The sequence below is a fragment of the Cervus canadensis genome, chromosome 22 (assembly GCF_019320065.1).
Source record: "Cervus canadensis isolate Bull #8, Minnesota chromosome 22, ASM1932006v1, whole genome shotgun sequence".
NCBI lineage: Eukaryota > Metazoa > Chordata > Mammalia > Artiodactyla > Cervidae > Cervus > Cervus canadensis.
In genome coordinates this window covers 37,923,812-37,943,415 of record NC_057407.1, presented here as the reverse complement: position 1 = coordinate 37,943,415, position 19,604 = coordinate 37,923,812, and the positions used below count along the sequence as shown (strand labels likewise).

At 46.0% G+C, this 19,604-nt stretch overlaps 1 protein-coding gene across 7 annotated transcripts in view; it reads right to left on the bottom strand.

Annotated features, from left to right (window-relative positions):
- ITPR1 (inositol 1,4,5-trisphosphate receptor type 1) overlaps positions 1-19,604 on the bottom strand; it is a 346,469-nt gene that overhangs the window by 40,614 nt on the left and 286,251 nt on the right. For all 7 annotated transcript variants that reach the window (XM_043442077.1, XM_043442078.1, XM_043442079.1 and 4 more), the window contains 4 exons: positions 19,169-19,361; positions 13,791-13,913; positions 5,981-6,156; positions 1,604-1,768 (listed from right to left, as the gene is read on the bottom strand). In XM_043442077.1, coding sequence (XP_043298012.1) covers positions 1,604-1,768; positions 5,981-6,156; positions 13,791-13,913; positions 19,169-19,361 — 657 coding nt within the window. The remainder of the gene's footprint in view (positions 1-1,603; positions 1,769-5,980; positions 6,157-13,790; positions 13,914-19,168; positions 19,362-19,604) is intronic.

The window sequence follows — 19,604 nt, the reverse complement described above, 5'->3', positions numbered from 1 at the left end:
CTCCTTGGGCGACATGGCATTTCTGAAGGGGACTCTCCAATCTCACGGGTGAGACCCCCTCAGCAGGGATGGCAGAGGCCCCCGACTCAACCCTGCCTCTTTTGCTCAGAGAGGCCAGGCATTTGTTGGGTTCTGAACCTGAGTCTCCCAGATTCACAAGCTAGAACCCCCTCCACGGATTACTGTGTGAGACAAAAAGACTTAGAAATATACACAGAACTCTAAAGGCCTCTGATAGACAGTGACCAAAATAGGACACCTAATGGGATCACAAGTGGATCCAGAGACCTCTTTGCCTAAAACCTCAAAGTCTGGTCAGACCTATTTTTAAAAAGAAGGGAAAGAATCCATATCTCTGTCTGCTAGCATGCACCGCTAATGGAAGGGGCAAGTCCTGGCGGTCTTTATGGTGTTTGGATGGGAGAAGGGATGACAGAGACAGTAATAATCGCCCTGGCTCAGCATTTCTGTTGTGGGGCTAGTCTCACACTGACATGTGCAGTAGTGGAGAATCCCCATGACGGCCCTGTGGGGAAATGGACTGTTCTCCCCATTTCGTAGATGGGAGCAGCACAGAGCAGTTAGGCCACCAGCCTGGAGACCACGTGGACTGCACCTCCTCAAAGTGCTTTCCTCGCTCTGCCTTCTTTTGTAAATAAGTCCCTCTTTTTTTTTTTTTAAATCTCACCATAGCTTGTAAGATCTTAGCTCCCCGACCAGGGATCAAAACTGCACCCCTGGAAGTGAAAGCACAGAGTTCTAACCACTGGACTGCCAGGGAATTCCCAAGTTCCTCATCTTTATTCAACACCTAGACTTTGAATATTTTTTATCCTCAGCAACATTTTAATATACTTCTTCTATTTCCTTTATGGATGGTTTTGCTGGCAGAAAGGTCAATTTTACCCTTCCTATCATGTGACGTAGGTACAAGGAAATGGTTTTTTATCTACAACTCCACAGTTCAAGATTCCCTGTAATGACAGGAGAATAAGCAGACAGTGGTCTGTCACTTAAAAACCTGCTCAGGAGGAAGATAATAGGGTCAAGACATTTAACCACTCGGCTCAGACTGGAGCATGAAAACTTCCGCTGAAAAGGTCTCCTGGATCCATAAATCTATCAAGTTCACTGTCATGGGGTCTTGGGTCTTTGAAAACAGCTCCTGCTCTTGTTGTTACTACATGTTTTCACTGGAAGATGGATCCCATGAGAACTATCAGAAGGTGACAGTCACACAAACATTCTCTTGGTAAGTGCTGGCTGAGCCCAAGAAATAAAGAAAAACAAAGGGGTGGGGCCGGTGTGTGGAGGCAACATCTCCTGATCCAGGCTGCGGGCATCGTCTATCACTGTAAAGTAACAGGCTGGGCGTGCACGCAGGCAGTGTGATCACACACACCCTGGGCTGCTTCTAGCCAGACCTCCTCTTGGGAGTAGCTTTCCTTTCCTCATGCCCCAAACACTGCACCCAGGGGCCTACTGCCTCTTTAGACCAGGCACACCAGTCACCGTGAAAAGCAGCGATCTGTGATGAGAAGGAAGAACAGAGCATGCTCTCTTAGTTTCCTGCATGTAAAATCTTTCAACACCAGTAACTCACCAGCAAACTGTAGAAGAATTCATGGACGAAGAGCCCCATGGCGCAGATCAGCAGGTATAGCAGATGATAAAGGAACTCGACATCCAGAACCATGGCCCGGTAGCCTCTGGTGAATGTCCCACAGTTGCCCACAAAGCTCATCAGAAAAATGATTTTATTGCAGACCTGAGAACAATGACAGCCACAGTGAGAGGAGCACGGACCAAGTCAAACCTGAGACTCTTGGTGAGAACTGACAGTGACCCGCCCTCAACCATCTTTCGGCGCCTCTGCCCCAAACAGAAGCTTCCTTTTGCACCAAGTGCCCACCGGATGCACCAAGAATGGTTCTGTGGATCTCAGTCATTTCATTACTTTGCTTTTCAGGCATACTGCAAGTTAATGTGACAGTCAGGTACCTCCATGTGCAACGCTAATCAAGTGGCATTTGTATATGACAAAAACAAAATTTGCACATACTGAAATTATGATTTTCAAGATGAGATATGAATCATTTCTAACATTCTAACGTGAGTTAGTCAAACACAGAAGTCACCTCAATCCACGAACCCTGTGATTAGCATGATTAAAAGTGTTTTCTGAATTCCTGTTACATTTTAGGCATTAGAGTGTTGCAATCTAATGAGAAGCATCCAGCTCTTGTTATCCACTGCTCCTAATTCTATATGGAAAAACAGCTTTCTTGGGGTGGTAGGGGAAATAGGGGACTAGGAGAGTTCTAGTCCCCTGCCCCCCTTTCCGGAAATAACTTCTATTTTACCTCTGGGGATCCATTCCTTCCTTTGTATTGGTCCTTGAGGTCTGAGTGGGGCTCCACCCTGGCCAATCAGAATACTGTATTGCCCTGGCAACAATGATTGGCTCAGAGATGGGCATGTGACCAGGAGTCAATGACACCCCTTGAGATCTCTGCTGGGACTGCAGCTAAGACAATTTTGCTCTTTATCCCTGACCTTGAACCTGAGAGAAAGTGAGCTCTGAGGCTGCTGGCATCCATTCTGCATTGTCACAGAGCCCGAGGGGACCAGCACTGCAGAAGCAAACAAGAGGAACTGAGCCCTTATGCTATCGTCTGGGCTCCTGGATTCAGCTACACCTGAAGCCAGCCTCTTCATTCTCAGTCACATTTTCTTCTTTGCTTATTAGCATGGAGTAGGTTTTCTGACCCTTGCAACTGAAAGCTGACCTACTGTCTAAGATAGTCCCACCTCTGATAGAAATCCCAAGCTTGCAAGTCTGCCTTTGAGCAACACGTTGCTAGGAAAACCTAAGTCAGGAGAAAGCCAGAGAGAATGCGCTTTGGCTGCACTTTGTAAAACCATGTCCTGCCACCCGAGCTAGCTTGGCCACAGGTGCTGGGGAAACGCTGCCAGTTAATCTGGTGGGTCAGTGCAAGTGAGCTTCTCGGCAATCAGATAAGGGAGGAAGCCAACACCCATGGAGAAGGTTCGGCTTTCTCAGACAGGCTCGACTTTCAATCCACCAGGTCTCTCTTTCCTTAATATTCTAAACTTTGCCAGTGTCAGATCTTTTTTAGGGTGAGAAAACATCATTGATTCTGAATGAACTGTGCTGAGGTTTCCAAGAGAGGAAAAAAAGGCCATGCTCTGGTTGGCATTCCAGGACCTCCAGCATGTCATGCCCTACAATCTTAACAACGGAGCAATCTGCTTTACCTCAATCTGCTCTCCTCTTTAACTTCTGCCCAGTTTTCTCACAGCTACTTTTCCTTCTCCCATTGCTCCATGTAAGTATTCTTTTTTTTTTAAATCCCCTCTAAATAACTGTTTATTGTTTTAGTTCTCCCCCCGGGGCTAATGTTATTATGAATGGTCATCAATTATCCACAGAATCTTTCTCCCAACTGATTCATGTTACAGAAGAGAAAACTCTGGAATGACTAAAGGCCAGAGAAACCAAAGAATTAACTCACAGAAGACAACCTCTGAAATAATGTTTTTTCCTTCTATTTGTGTCTTCTGTATTTGTTTCTTAAGAAACTTCTGCTCACTGCAGGTGAAGCCTGCATTCCCTCCTTCAGCACTTAAGTGTCTCTCTCACCCTGGTCATGCATTTCTAAATGCCAGGCCTAACACGAATAGCTTGTCTTGTCACCTCAAGTCAAGTCACTCAACAACTCAGGTCTATCTGCACCCTGAAAACCAGGTCTTGCATGACTTCAGTGTAGCTGGCTGAATTATTCCTCTCCAAGTCTTCCGTGACTGAAAATTTGCAGTTTTCTTGCCTGCTTCACCACCCAGTGAAGACAGGAATACCTTCGCTGCCTAGAAAAAAGGACCCAGATGAAGCCGCGCACCGTTTTCAGGCGTAAAGCTCAGACCCTATGCCCACCATGTGTTACCATTTCCTCCAAAGCTCTGACATCTGTATCTTCGTTCTCCACTATGACCAAGAGGCAGGCTTGTCTCCTGTAGGGGGACATGGCCCCCTAAGGGGTCCCCCTGCCTCCAGTCCCCCCACCTCAAATCCATATATATATTCACGCCACTACCAAGGGAATTTTCTCCCCAATACTTTGCTTATACCACCTCTCTGCTCAAAAACCCTGAGTCAGGGACCTTCCTGGTGGTCCAGTGGTCAGGACTTCACCTTCTAATGCAGCGGGGTGCGGATGTGATCCCTGGCCAGGGAGCTAAGATCCTACATGTCTCTCGGCCAAAAGACCAAAATATAAAACAGAAACTGTGTTGTGGTAAATTCAATAAAGACTTTGCAGATGTTCCACATTGGAAAAAAATCTTTAAAACAAAACCAAAAAGCCCTGAGTCACTTACCAGTATTGGGAATAGAATTTCCCAACCTATACTCCATATGACACTAATTCCAAGTTACACTTTACAAAACACATGGGCAAATAAGTCTGGGAAATATGAAGACCTGGTATTCCCTTCTTAGAGATTCATCATGCGTTAAAGTGAAAGTTGCTCAGTCATGTCCGACTCTTTGCAACTCCATGGACTATACAGTCCATGGAATTCTCCAGGCCAGAATACTGGAGTAGGTAGCCTTTCCCTTCTCCAGGGGATCTTCCTGACCCCAGAATTGAACCGGGGTCTCCTGCATTGCAGGCGGATTCTTTACCAGCTGAGCTATGAGGGAAGCCCTCATGCATTATCAGTAGGTTAAAGTCTCAGAAATCTTTCAGTAAAAAACCTTGCATTTTCCTTGACCCAGCATTTCCCACATTAATTTGACTAAGGATGTCCCTTTTCACCCAAGATTTATCAAATTAGGACAGGCCCACCTGGAGGATGGAGCCCCAGTGGGTTTTCCTAAAGTTCGGGTTCAGGTTCCTTGTCCAGAATCAGGCCCTGTACTTCAGTACATGAACCACTGAGGAGGCGAAACTCAACTGTTGGCTATCCCTTGAGAAGGTCTGGGCTTTCCTGGCTGCTTCCACCAGTGGGGAGAATGCTCCTCCCAGTCCCTGCCTCCTGGCCTGATGGTTTCCATTCTTTGAGACAAAACTTCAATCCCGCCTCCTCCCCTTAAGCGTGTCAGCTTGAAGTCGCTTCTTGTCCTCTCACACCCTTACTGCCTCTGCCATCTGTCCCCATCTGGGGACATTCATCATTGCCCTAAATTACGGCGTTAACCTATTTTGCAATATCACTTCCATTTTTATGCAGTGACTTCAGCTTCCTTATATGCTCAGGGCAGAAACCTCTGGAAAGTGGTTTTAGATGCCCACAGGTCCCAACTTGTTCCTTCTTTTTGGCAGGAAACCTCTCTAATTTATGGCTTGGTATCAGTCATGTCCATTTCCTAAGAATTCCACAGAGGGAGTCGGCGTCCACTCTTGCACGCTGGAAGCACCCTGGAAGCTTTGGAAGCACTGAAGCGGCACTTCCAAACGTCCCTACTGACTTTGCGGTAACCCTCCTTCTGACCTTTGGCTTCTCTTCTGACTGCTCCACCTGCTCCCTCTCTCTGAACAGTCCCTCTTGCCTCTCTGCTCTGTCTCTGTGGTCCTCACCGGAAATGGGGGCTGTGTTCACATGCAGTCATTTGACTTCCTGACTAGAACCTCTCGTCCTAGCACACCTAGGACCCGATGGGCACGATGAACGCAAATCTCAGCATCTCTCTCCCTTTGCTTAATTCCGAGAGAAATGTTCCCTGACAGTGAGACTGCCAGTGTCCGCAGAGCACATGAAGGGGTCCGCTGTCCCGTGAGCAGGTGAAGAGGGAGATGGCCACCCGCAGCTCTCCTCTGCTGTTTTAACAGCTGACCCCAAGGATATATTTTTCTGCACTTAAGGCACAGGCCAAGATTCCAGGGAGAAGGGAAGGCACTCCTACTCAGATGGAAACAAACAAACAAACAAAAATGGCAATGAAGGGATTCACACTTACGTTGAAAGCTCCCAGAAGAAACAACGTGGGTTGCAGCCCGACGGAAAATATCAACCGGAGAATCGTGGAAGCGATTAAGGCCCGGATGCCGTGGGGCTTGGGGAGGGCGATGACGATGGCCAGAGAGATGAGCATGGCCGTCCACAGCAGCCCCGACCAGTGCGGCTCCAGGGTCCCTGCAACCAGGAGGCAGAGCTCTCAGAGATCAGGGCTTTCCCCTCACAGGGGACACACCGGAGCGGGTTCAGTGGCAATTGCTTCAACCAGCTCTCTGGGCTGCCTTGTCCCAGCCCTGACCTCCAGGTTTCTGCCCCAGACATAACCAGTCACGTGCATGTTGTCTTACCCCTAAGCCTTCGGCGTGTTCTTTCTCCCTGGGAAATTCTCTCCCTTTCCTATTCACCTGAGGTCTTAGCTTAGATGTCACCTCTTCCAGGGGGCTTCCCAGGTGGCACAAGTTGGTAAAGAACCCGCCTGCCAATGCAGGGAACATAAACAGACGTAGGTTCAATCCCTGTGTTGGGAAGATCCCCTGGAGGAGGGCATGGCAACCCCGTCCAGTATTCTTGCCTGGAGAATCTCCATGGACAGAGGAGCCTGGCAGGCTACAGTCTATGGGGTCGCAAAGAGTTGGACATGACTGAAGTGACTCAGCACGCACATAGGCACACACCTCTCACAGGAAGCCTCCCCCATCCCCTTTCTCCTCACAAAATAGGCCAGGTGCTGCTCCTTCTGTCTCTGACCCTCGGTATCCCTGCTCAGCCCTGTAGCAGTCAGTTACCCCCTCTTCCAAGCCCCATCCCCACTGGACTCCAACCTCCCCAAGGGAAGCACTGAGTACCCAGCAGGCACCCATCAAATAGGTTTGTTCCATAAGCAAAACTCATCCATGTGTCACACTTCACTCTTCAGGGAGGCGAACTGGGAGAACAGACTTCTAATTTCTATTAAAAGTATGCAAAGGAAAATTGCAGGTCCCCTGCCCGCATCAGATTTCAAGGGAAGGAGGAAAGCAACTTCCGTATCATTAGCATCATCCTACAATTAGATTATCCTTGTAGTCAAAGAGCTTATACCAGTTTCTGTCATCTCTTGCTATTGCAAGTTCTATTTAGAGTGTCCCACGAGACGGCTCGGTTATATAACATGAGCCAACAGGGCTAAAAATAAGGTTCTGTAAAACACTCATTAAAAAAAAAAACACCCCTATTTCAAATGCTGTCACATTTTGAGTTTCCTTCAGATGTAAACAAGCAGCACTACATGATTAAGGCTGCTTATATAAAGGAGTTTCACTTCTCCAGAGCTGCCTGGATGGCAGCACCGCCTGGGAAAGCAACGTCCTTGCGGGTCCCAGGCTCTCCCACCAGCCTGTGGGTTGCCCTAGTTCATTCTGTCCACACCTGCCAAGACTCACCTTCTGAGAACTGTCCCCCGACCCCAGCCACCTGCCTCTTCCCTTTTGATATCTTTTGAAAGGAGAATCTGATCAGGGATGGGCACTGAAAGGCAGAAGCTTTTCAGAAATGCAGGAAGAAGTGGGTACGAGGGTCAGGTGTGTCCCTTCCTGTGCATTTAACAATTGTAGGATATGGTATCAAGGCCTTCATGTGGATGATCATTTATTTTCTCCTCTTGGGCACTCTATGAGGGTACTATGATCACCTCCAATTTACCCCAGAGGAAATGGAGTCTTGGGTTACATACCTCACCTAAGGTGACACAGAATCTACCACGAATATACATGCCACCAGAGTTGATGGTCCTTAGTGAAAGTGAAGTGAATTCGCTCAGTCATGTCCGACTCTTTGTGGCCCCGTGGACTGTAGCCCACCAGGCTCCTCCATCCATGGGATTCTCCAGGCACGAATACTGGAGTACATTGCCATTTCCTTCTCCAGGGGATTTTCCTGACCCAGGGATCGAACCCAGGTTTCCCGCATTGCAGGCAGACGCTTTAACCTCTGAGCCACAAGGGAAGCCCCAGTGATGGTCCTTAACCATCATTAAAAAAAAAAAAAAATCCATCCATTTTAAGTGCATGACTGTGGGCAGTTTACACAGTCATCTAACCACATGTAACTGCTAACACAATTGAGACATAAACATCATATCACACTAAGAGGTTTCCTTGCGCCCTTGGCAGCTGACGCCTTGCCCCATCTCCACTCCCAAGCAACACCTGATCTGCTTTCTACCACTGTAGCTTTGCATTTTCCAGAATTTCATAAAAACTGGAAAAATAATATTAGTAGGTGGTTTAAGAAAATTCTTTCACTTAGCAAAATTTTTAAGATTCGTTCATGTTATTGTGCATATTAATAGCTTGTTTTTTCTATTGCTGAGTAGTGGTCCATAACACGGACCATAACATGTAATTTATTTATCCGCTCAACAATTAATGAATAGTGGGGGTGTTTCCAGATTGAAGTTATGACGAAAGATGCTACTGGAAAACTTCAAGTACAAGTTCTGGGGTGGGGATATGCTTTCAATTTCTCTTGGACAAAAACATGGAAATAGATATGAGAACCCTAAGGATATATTTAACTTTAGAAGACCTAACCATACTATTTTTCAAACTGATGCTACACTTTCCCTTTTCATCACTAACATATGGGAGTTGCACTGTTCCAGATCGTCACCAATATTTGGTACTGTCAGTCATTCTAATTTTAGCCATTCGAGTAGGTTTCTCTCGTAACATATCTTGGTGGTTTTCATTTGCATTTTTCTAATAACTACTGATGTTGAATATCTTCTTTTTTTTAAATATTTTTTTATGTTCTTATTGACCATTCATATATCCTTTTTTGTGTGAAATATCTGATCAAATCTTTTGCCTATTATTTTAATTGGCTAGTCTTTTTATTATTGGGTTATAAGAGTTCTTCCTATAGGCTAGATATAAGCCTTTTGTCTGACATGTTTTTAAAGTATTTTTGCCCAGCTTGTGGCTTACCTTTCATTTTCTTAAGCACTTAATCATCATCTTAAACTACCTCTTAACATCTCAGTATAATAAATGTGACCAGTACAACACATGTACCCAAATCCTGAAAGAGACAATATAAAAAATCTGCTGTTTTCCCACTAAAAAAGCAGAGTTAAAAATCACTGCTAGATATGTAAAATAAATAGCTAGTGGGAAGCTACTGTGTAACACAGGGAGCTAAACTTGGTGCTCTGTGATGACCTAGGCATGGGTAACGGAATTGGGGAGGGTAGGAGGGAGACCCAAGAGGAAGGGGATTTATGTACACATATGGCTGATTCATGAGGTTGTACAGCAGAAATTAATACAACATTGTAAAGAAGTTATCCTCCAATTAAAAAAATTATTAGAAAAATATTAATGTTAGATTCCAAAGAAACAATTATAGAAAGATTTCTTTGAGACAACTGGAGAAACACAAATGGGGACAGGCTATTTATTGTTTTATGATATATTGTTAGGTTTTTTAGATATGAGAATGCTATTGTGATTATACACATTTAAAAATATTCTCTGAAGTTAAGAGATGCACAGTGAAACAAGATGTCTAGACTTCTTGAAAATCTTGCAGAAAATACAGTAGGAGTATAAATAAAACAAAACAGGCAAAACGTTGTTAAAGCTGGGCCGATGGGTACATGGCAGTTTATTATATTCTTCTTTCCACTTGTGTACAGATTTGAAAATTCCAACAGTAAGAAAGTTTAAAAAGTAGTACTTTATGGGCTTTAATCACCATGGCATGCTTACAAATTCTTTAAGAATACTGAAGCTGCCAAATTTTCATGCTTTTTAAAGACTGTGTGACTCTCAGTTCTCAACTAAAGGGGAAAAAATACTTTTGAAAAGGAGCTTTTAAGGCCACAGTGTCCTCGGCAGCCCCAAGCCTTCTAGGTCAGAGAGCCACACTGGTATACGCAGCAAGGTCAATAAACTCCTGCTGGAGGGACATTTTGGAAACCCTCGTTTCAGGATTCAACAAGAACACATATTTCTCTTAAAAAAAAAACTTTCAAATGAATTCTTTTTGACGGCTGAGTAATATTCCATGGTGTATATGTACCACAGCTTCCTTATCCATTCATCTGCTGATGGGCATCTAGGTTGCTTCCACGTCCTGGCTATTATAAACAGTGCTGCGATGAACATTGGGGTGCACGTGTCTCTTTCAGATCTGGTTTCCTCAGTGTGTATGCCCAGAAGTGGGATTGCTGGGTCATATGGCAGTTCTATTTCCAGTTTTTTAAGGAATCTCCACACTGTTCTCCATAGTGGCTGTACTAGTTTGCATTCCCATTTGAATCAGTCCTAATGAGATGGATGAAACTGGAGCCCATTATACAGAGTGAAGTAAGCCAGAAAGATAAAGAACATTACAGCATACTAACACATATATATGGAATTTAGAAAGATGGTAACGATAACCCTATATGCAAAACAGAAAAAGAGACACAGAAATACAGAACAGACTTTTGAACTCTGTGGGAGAAGGTGAGGGTGGGATATTTCAAAAGAACAGCATGTATACTATCTATGGTGAAACAGATCACCAGCCCAGGTGGGATGCATGAGACAAGTGCTCGGGCCTGGTGCACTGGGAAGACCCAGAGGAATCGGGTGGAGAGGGAGGTGGGAGGGGGGATCGGGATGGGGAATAAGTGTAAATCTATGGCTGATTCATATCAATGTATGACAAAACCCACTGAAATGTTGTGAAGTAATTAGCCTCCAACTAATAAAAAAAAAAAAAAAAAAACTTTCAGGTAACCAATCAGATTTTGTTTCTAGACAGGGCTGAAACAACCTTCTTCCTGAAGATGGTCAACAGTGAGTATAGATGTCCCCAGAATACGTTTAAAAGAAAAAAAATAAATCCCTCTGAGTGAGTTGATGTGTTTGAGGGGAATTTCTGTCACTATATAATGGAAACGACTTCCTTAGGGCAGATCAACCTCCTTCTCTCCAAGGACATTTAATTATATTTTCTGTTGAGTCCATCGACACAAACTTCTGAAGCCCACACTGCAAAACAGGAAGGCTAGATTTCTATAGATGCAGGGTCAATGCCACCTTGAGTGCTACGTTGTAAAGCCGGAAGGACCCTTAACAATCATCCAGTAGGTCTTGAACTTGCATGGGCAAGAAACAGGATGCTCCAGAGATCCTGACTGGGTCAAAATTATTTTCTCCTGACCACTATGGGAATTTCCAAATCCACACCTAGGTGTCACAACTACTGACTCAACCTAAGCACTGCTTAATAGGGAGGACAAGGAGGATGAACTGAAGTGGTTTGCCCAGAGTCATGTGGCAGGTGAATGTTAGGGCCAGGCCTGGACACCAAGTCCAGACTCTGTGGGTCTAGCTGTTCCACTGGATGAGGCTTATCACTGAAGAGGAGGAAGCTGTCAATGAACTGTCCCCAGACAGTGGCCTCAAAACTGCTGTAAGTGACCAGTGAAGAAAATGGCCAAGGTACAGAATAACAATCAGTTTTAAATATTCTTTAAAGAAGTGGAGGGGGAAAACGAACATACCCCCAAAGTAACAGTTGAAGAATCTGCTGTGATGTGATAGCCCCCTGGAGGTGAGAAGAGGGCTCCGTCCCCTCCACCTGACCCCTTGGCTGAACACTTTACACTTTCACCTCTGCTGACTGGCAGCCCAACGCAGGCAGACACCCCCCAGGGGAACACCATGCAGCGCTGCAGACCTGCCAACTCTTCAGACAGGGACACCAGGAATCCTGACGTTGCATTTTAAAGGAACATACCCCTTGGGCTTGTGTTTAAGCACTGCCTTGGGGGGAAAACATTACTCCAGTGAAGCCTTCCACAAGGCTTCAGGCTCAACTGAAAAGGTAACGCCTCAAATGAGTAAGTTAGATATACCATAGAACACACAGTCACTTTTAAATTGGACCTTAAATTTACTTCAGTCGTGTACACATCTGCATTATTAAACTCCAGAGCAGAGTCTGCTCTGGATTTACTTCTGTTTTTTTTTTTGTTTTTTTTTTTTTAATTCTGTTACTTTTTGGGCTCTTCATCCCATTGTTTCACACAAAGTAGCTATTGCCAGGTTGTGACAAACACAAGGGAAGTGATCTGCCAAAAAGCTCTGATGAGAAATTGACTTGAAAAGTCAGCCTCCCAGGAGGCTGTCGCAGGTGTCAGAAAAGGGGGCCATGGAAGTTTAATAGAAGGGGAGCCCCCAGAAATCCACAATTGTAAATGTCTCCAGAAGGCTGTTAAACACAGGAGCCCCAAACAGAAAACTGCTCTTCCTGGGTGGTTTGCCTTTTCTCCAGAAAATGTGTAGAATATGCACCCAGATGACCAGGAGATGGGGGGAAGGAAATCTGTGAAGACCATGGACAGCATGTCTCATTATGTGAACAACAGCACGCAGCTCTTAATTGACTAAAAAGCCAAGGATGTTTGGTCTAAAGTCATTCACGCTCTGTCTCCTGTTACCTCTTGCCAAATAAATAAATAAATTCCAGAGATTATTTTTTACAAATTCTTTAGTTTGAAATCAATTCCACAAGTATGGCATAGGAAAAAAATCTACTGGACTGAGCATCAAAGTTATCTATATTCATTCTAGGATTAGCTCAGCTGCTAAGGGGCTGTGTGTCTTTGGCTAAATCTCTCAGCTTCTCTGATACATAGTTTCCTGACATACAAAACAAGGAGGTTAAGATGATTTCTTACTGTTTTAATACAATATATTGCTTCTCCTCTTTCTTTCCTGAGAAATAAATATGGATAAACAGTTTATATGATTTCAAATTAGATTTAAAAATAAATCCATGGTGTATCACCTCACACCAGTCAGAATAGCCATCACCAAAAAATCTACAAACAGTAAATACTGTGGAGGATGTGGAGAAAAGGGAACCCTCCTACACTGTTGGTGGCAATGCAAACTGACACAGCCCTTATGGAGAACAGCATGGAGATTTCTCAAAAAGAATAGAAGTACATCTACCATGTGACCCAGCAGCCCCACTACTGGGCCTATGCCCCGAGAAAGCCATAATTTAAAGAGACACATCTACCCCAATGTTCACAGCAGCACTGTTTACAATAGCCAGGACATGGAAGCAACCTAGATGTTCACCGACAGATGAATGGATAAAGATGTTGTGGTATGTATACACAGTGGAATATTACTGAGCCATAAAAAAAGAACGAATCTGAGTCCATTCTAGTGAGGTGGATGACCCTAGAGCCTGTTATACAAAGTGAAGTAAGTCAGAGAGAAACAAATACAGTGTACTAACGCCTATGGAAGTGAATTTAGAAAAACAGCATTATTGATGAACCTCCTTGCAGGGAAGGAATGGAGCTGCAGATGTAGAGAAGGGGCTTGTGGACACAGTGGCGGAAGGAGACAGTGGGATGAATGGAGAAAGCAGCATCAACCTGTCCACACTATCAGGCGTCAGATGGACAGCTGCCGAGGAGCGGCTGTGGAGCTCACAGGGCCCAGTCTGGTTCCCAGTGGCGACTTGGAGGGATGGCAATGTGGAGGGAAGGAAGGTGCCAGAGGGAGAGGATGGACGTCTAATTATGGCTGACTCACGTTGCTTATGGCAGAAACCAACACAACATTGCAAAAGTTAAAACACAAAAAGCAAGCAAAAAATAAACCCGTGGTAGAAGTTACACTCTCATCGTGTCTGAAAACGGGGAACTAGGATCCCATCAATTGCACCAGTACTACCAGGGATCCCATTTAAGACGCAAGTCACAGCCATCCTGCTGTTTCTAGAAGTTTCCTTGAAATCAAAGATTCGGGCAGTACCTCCTCGGACTCCTTTAAATGGGTAGAAAAACGCCACAAGCAGGTTCATCAGGACGGCCAGGTTGAATGAAATGCTACTCCAGAAAGACATGTTGCGGGCGCACCAGTACAGGACGGGCTGGGCTGTGAAAACAAAGAGGGAACCCCATGAGGTTCGAGACTGCGAGCCAGAACGCCGGGCATTCCACAGGCCCCTGCTCCCGCTCTGCCCCTACAAGCCCACTTTTGTTCCCAGTTTTCACCAAACATTAAAAATGGTCACTTGTTTTCAAGCTGACTCATAAGCTCAGAACGACATCAGATGGGTTTGTTTCTGCTGGGAGTCCTTACTGGAACAGAAGAGGAATTGGGGGACAAGGAAGAGAAGAAAGGGGAAAAGCTGGAGCATCTAAAACCCCGCATGCCCCCGTCAGCAGCATCAGTTATGGAATCCGGGGGGTTATCCAGGGTTCACGTGCCAAGTCCTCAGTTCCCCCTGGGGCCCTGGGACTGGAGGAGATGCCCAAGGAGACTGGAGAATTCAATGAGCCTTTGAGAAGTGGGGGGTACTGGTGGGGGGGGGCACACACAGCATTCAGAATCAGCCCAGCTGGGCCCCAGGCTAGGAATGTTACCACTTCCACACTCCTTCCCTGCTTGAAATTCTTCACCGACTCACTGATGCCTGAAAGCAAGACAATAGCCCCTTTCCCACCACCAAGTCATCCACCATTTTCCTGAAGAGGAACCAGAAATAGGAGCTCTGCCTGGATGGTCAGCAGCCAAGCTCCATTTCCAAAGGCTACAGTAGAGAAAGGATGGGGCCCCAAAGCCCTCTCAAAGGGCAGGAGACCCTTGACGCAGTTATTGTTCAGTTGCTCAGTCAAGTCCGACTCCTTGTGACCCCTTGGATGGCAGCATGCCAGGCCTCCATGTCCCTCACTATTTTCCAAAGTTTGCCCAAACCCATGTCCATTGAGCTGGTGATACCATCCAACCATTTCATCCTCTGTTGTCCCCTTCTCCTCTTGCCCTCAGTCTTTCCCAGTATCAGGCTCTTTTCCAGTGAGTCGGCTCTTCGCATCAGGTGGCCAAAGTATTGGAGCTTCAGTATCAGTCCTTCCAATGAATATTCAGGGTTAACCTCCTTTAGGATGGACTGGTTGGATCTCCTTGCTGTCCAAGGGACTCTCAGGAGTCTTCTCCAACACCCCAGTTTGAAAGCATCAGGTCTCAGGCAGTGCTGCCACCCTACCCCACTGTTACTCACAGGTGAGACCACACTGGCTGCATCTCAGCTGAGGGCAAGCCAGTGGCCACACTGTGTGTACGGTGCTTCCTTTTCCTCTGAATTCTTCGGTGGTACCTCACACTTAGGAAGATGCTTAAGAAGAGCTATGGGGGGAATAATTTCCATCTCCACGCCAGAGGCAAAGTTTCCAGAAGACAGGCTCCTTCAACATAATTCTCCTCTAAAGCGAAGTGTGGAGTAGGTGAAAATGGGTGTCTAACGTGTTATTTCTCTTTCCCAATGAAGTCACCGTTTCACTCTAGGACAGCAGCCAGTGACAAATCCGATGACTCTATAACGATGCCTATAGCAGTAACCAAGCCTTCACAAGCTTCTAGCCAAAAGAAAGTTATGGCGCAATTACACAGAGCCTTGGATAATTTAATAACTGCTCATTTTCATGCTCGCACTTGGTAAGAGGCCATGTTTCCAAACCGCTGAGTTTTGGAGCTATAAGCAGCATCTGGTTTAACATCTCTCATTTGATAAATGAGGGAAACTGAGGCCCAGCCGAGGATAGAAGCTTTGGCAATCTCATCCCCTCATCTCAGAGACCCCTGGGCTCAATGACAAGGACACAGTTAAGGGGCTCATGTCACCACTTAGCAGAGGAGCCGACCAGTAATCAGTCAACCTGATTTCCCGGAGTTTGTTTTATTTTATAAGCTATTAATAATTGCTGAAGCCAATTGAAGATGAGAAACCACTTGCTCTGGAGACAATAACTGTTGGTGTTTTTTTCTGGGATTGAAGCCCATTCCTGATCTGAATATGAAAACTCTGAACAGCATAGAAGAAACAATGGCAAGGATGGCCAAGGGCTGACTGATGGGAACATGGGAATTTACAACATCCTCCCCCCACCAGTGTGTGGGTAACAGACTAACAAGAAGTGAAAAGCTAAAAAGGCAGGAAATGGCAGAAATCAGTGAGGGGTAAGCAAGGATTCTCTTCAGGGGGAGCTCTCAACCCGAACCAAGTGTAAGAATAGCCATTGCTTGATGCTTTAACATGACTCTAATAAACGCTCCTCAACTCTGGCATATAGTTCCCAAACCTGACTTTTATAAGGCTAACACTGTACTTAAATTGTGGTGTCACTCTGAATATGAACAAATACTCAACCCTTTAAGTCAACTGGGTATCCACACAGGTGCAAGAAGACAGGGTACTATGATCCCAGAAGGGCAGGCGATTTAAGTAACTGCACCCAGGGCATCTCCTGCTAACCCTCTTATCCTAGTTTATTTTCTTTTTAAGGAACTGGGGCTTGCTGAAGACATAGACTCCATGTGCATATAGAGCAATGGAACTTCCCACTCTATTCCAATGAATGTAAAAACCATGAGGGTGAAGGACAGGGAAGCCTGGTATGTTGTAGTCCACGGGGTCACAAAGAGTGGATGGAGGATGTGAATGCACACAAGAGTGTGTGTGTGTGTGTGTGTGTGTCTATTGAGTAAAGCAGGGAAGAGGGTTTCAAGAGAATATAGGAACTAAGTATCTATTTAATACTTGCAGAAGAAAAGATGAAGCAACATGTATCTCAGACACACCTCCGTGTGTATCTGAGCCCCAGCTACAGATTCTCCAAGGCATAGATGATTCCCGGTCACACTTTCAGGAAAAGGTAAAGCACCTTCATAAACAAGCCAGAGAACTCTTTTCTGCAGATGCATCAGAAGAGAAATAAGCTACTTAGAGGGGAAAATGTATTTCATTTTAATTGCACTTCTAATGAGTACATTTCTCCTCTTCCTAAATATGCAAATCATGTTTAATTCAGTTATTACTTTCAATTTTTCTCTTACCAGCAGAGCTATGAAGCCAATTAAAATCTCTCAGTTGACAACCGTAGCTGTGTTTAAGCTTCACTGAAACAAAAACTGCTTTTGAAACAAAGACAGACCAAGTAAGAGAAGGTATTAGCTACAAAGCAATAGAAAACTTGGAATGATGAGTTGGCCATTCCTTGATCAACCAATCCATCATGCAGTCCTAATTCCCCACTTTTTAGGTGAGGGCCTAGAAGAGGTTTAGTCACCTGCCCAGGTCACAAAGCCAGTGGGTGATGGAAGGAGAACCAATCCAGAGATCCCCACCTCTTGCAGCTAAGGTCTTCCTACTCTGCCAGGCTGAAGACAATATCTCAGAAAAAGGGATGACAAGGTCTCTCACCTCATCATAAAAGGTGCAAATCTTTCTTTTAATTCATAAGCCCCCTGGAGAGCCTATTACCTACTGGATAACACAATTCAGAGAGAATGAATAAATCTGACCAGTCTTAGCATCAGTACTTAGTAGACCTATATATTAGAAAGGGTAAACTCATTTTTTTTAATTCATGTGTTTAAGGTTGCGTGGAGTCTTCGTTGCTGCACGTGGGCTTTCTCTAGTTGTGGCAAGTGGGCACTACTCTTTGTGGTGGCTTCTCTTGTTGCAGATCACAGGCTCTGGGCACTCAAGTTTTAGTACTTGTGGCACGTGGGCTCAGAAGCTGTGGCCTGCAGGCTCTAGAGCGCAGACTCAGTAGCTGTGGCACGTGGGCGTAGTTGCTCCCCACATGTGGAATCTTCCCAGACCAGGGATCAAACCCATGTCCCCTGCATTGGCAGATAGATTCCTACCCACCACACCACCAGGAAAGTCCAAAACCACCGTTTTAATAACTATCATGGAGGTCTGGATGAAGCAAACCATGAATTCAGGATCATCTTCTAAAGTGGGCATCATGGACTATTTCAAAGAAGAGCAAAATCAACAAAGAGGAGGAAGTTCCCTTCTACTGACCGCCAGAGCTGAGAAGACAAGAATACACACAGGTCTCTGTCTACCTTTTTGGGTATCTTTCTTATCGGACCACATGAGCACGGTGCTGTGAGGATGCTCAACACGACTCAGGATGCTTGAGCTACAGCAGCCTGGATGGAGCCCATGGTGGCTTTGGGGACCAATGATAGTGGGGCCACCTGTCCATAAGGCATTCTGAGGTCCACACCGTGGAGGACACACATGCTGTTCTCTTAAAGGTGAGCTAGACACCTCGCGTGGGGCTGGGTGACAACTGGGTTGGTTCAGCAAAACATATGACAATGCTTTAAAGTGCTGGTCGATGAGGTGTCCCTTAGAAATGAGAGAGAAAGGAGTAGGGGTGGGGCGAGACCAGCGCCTGGCAGGCAGCCTGCTTGCACAACGCCTTCTGCCACTAACCGATTCCATCCAGGCAGGGAGCGGAGCGGAGCGGAGCAGGGGCAGCAGGAAACGAGGCAGGTCTGCGCAGGCTCAGGCCGGTGAGGGAGGAAGAGGACCAGAGCACCCAGAGCCTGACCTCCAGCCCAGCTTCCCCTCCCGCAGCCCTGCCCCTCAGCAGGAGCTGGAGTGATCACACGGGCAGCTGGAATCCAGGGTTTCAAATACAAACCCGAGCTCCTGACTAACGACAGGAATGCAGCAGCATCCTTTTTAAACTGGTCACAACAGCTGGTGCCCAGCGTACTGTCGGCAGTGAAGGATCACATTAAAACCCTAATGAAAACTGGACGCAGAGAAGCCCGCCAGGGCAGCCCTGTGAAGGGTTTTAGAAGAAGAAATGTAGCCAGCCTGGCTGGGCCCTGCAATGGGATTCACTGGTGAGCAATGACGCATCTTCTGTGGCCAGTGATTCCACTGCCTGTAAAATGACCCTAGGGTCTACAGTCCAAACTGCCCTATAAAAGGGGGAAGACCAGTGTCTTCCGAGCAGGTGGGCTGGTCAACGAGCTCTCAACCTCCTGCTCAAATGTGCCATCCTGTGAGCAGCAGGCCTGTCTGTTCTCCATCCCTTTAATTTTCTCCATCAAAATAGGAGCATTTTAAGTCCTTTTGGGAGCTCTCCAGTCGAATCAGTTCAAAGGCGGCCGGAAGGAAGACTTTATAGAGCCTCCTGGAGGCTGGCTCCCATTCACCAGCTCCCAAGGTGCCTCGGTCGTCCTGGTGGTCAGAGGGGGACAGAATCCTGAACCCCACCAGCTCTGCTCCTCCGGGGAGGTCCACACACTCTCCATCAAACCCCAGCGTGCAAGACCCCCAGAACCACACAATTCCACAGCACCTGGAGGCACGGACCCACCTCTGAGCTTCTTCTGCCAATTCATCTCGTTGAAGAGGTCCTCGGACCGCAGGAAGAAGTCGTTGATCTTGCTGCCCTGCTCGTCCCTCTCTGTGGTATAGTATATCCGTAGTTTTGATTCTTTGGTTAGGAATTCACATATACTGGGCACGGGGAAGACAATCTGCTCCATGGTTCGGTCTAATCTGACAATCTAGGGTGAAAAAATGGAGAGGGTCAAAACCCTTTACTAAGGACTTGGCACAGGCCACAGGCTCAGCATTCAGCCTGGATTTTTTCTTTTTTATCCATACCACATGGCATGTGGGATCTTAGTTCCCTGACCAGGGACTGAAACCACACCCCCTGCACTGGAAGATTGGATGCTTAACCACTGGACCACCAGGGAAGTCCCACCTCAGAATTAAAGATCAAGCATAACACAGACCTGATCTGG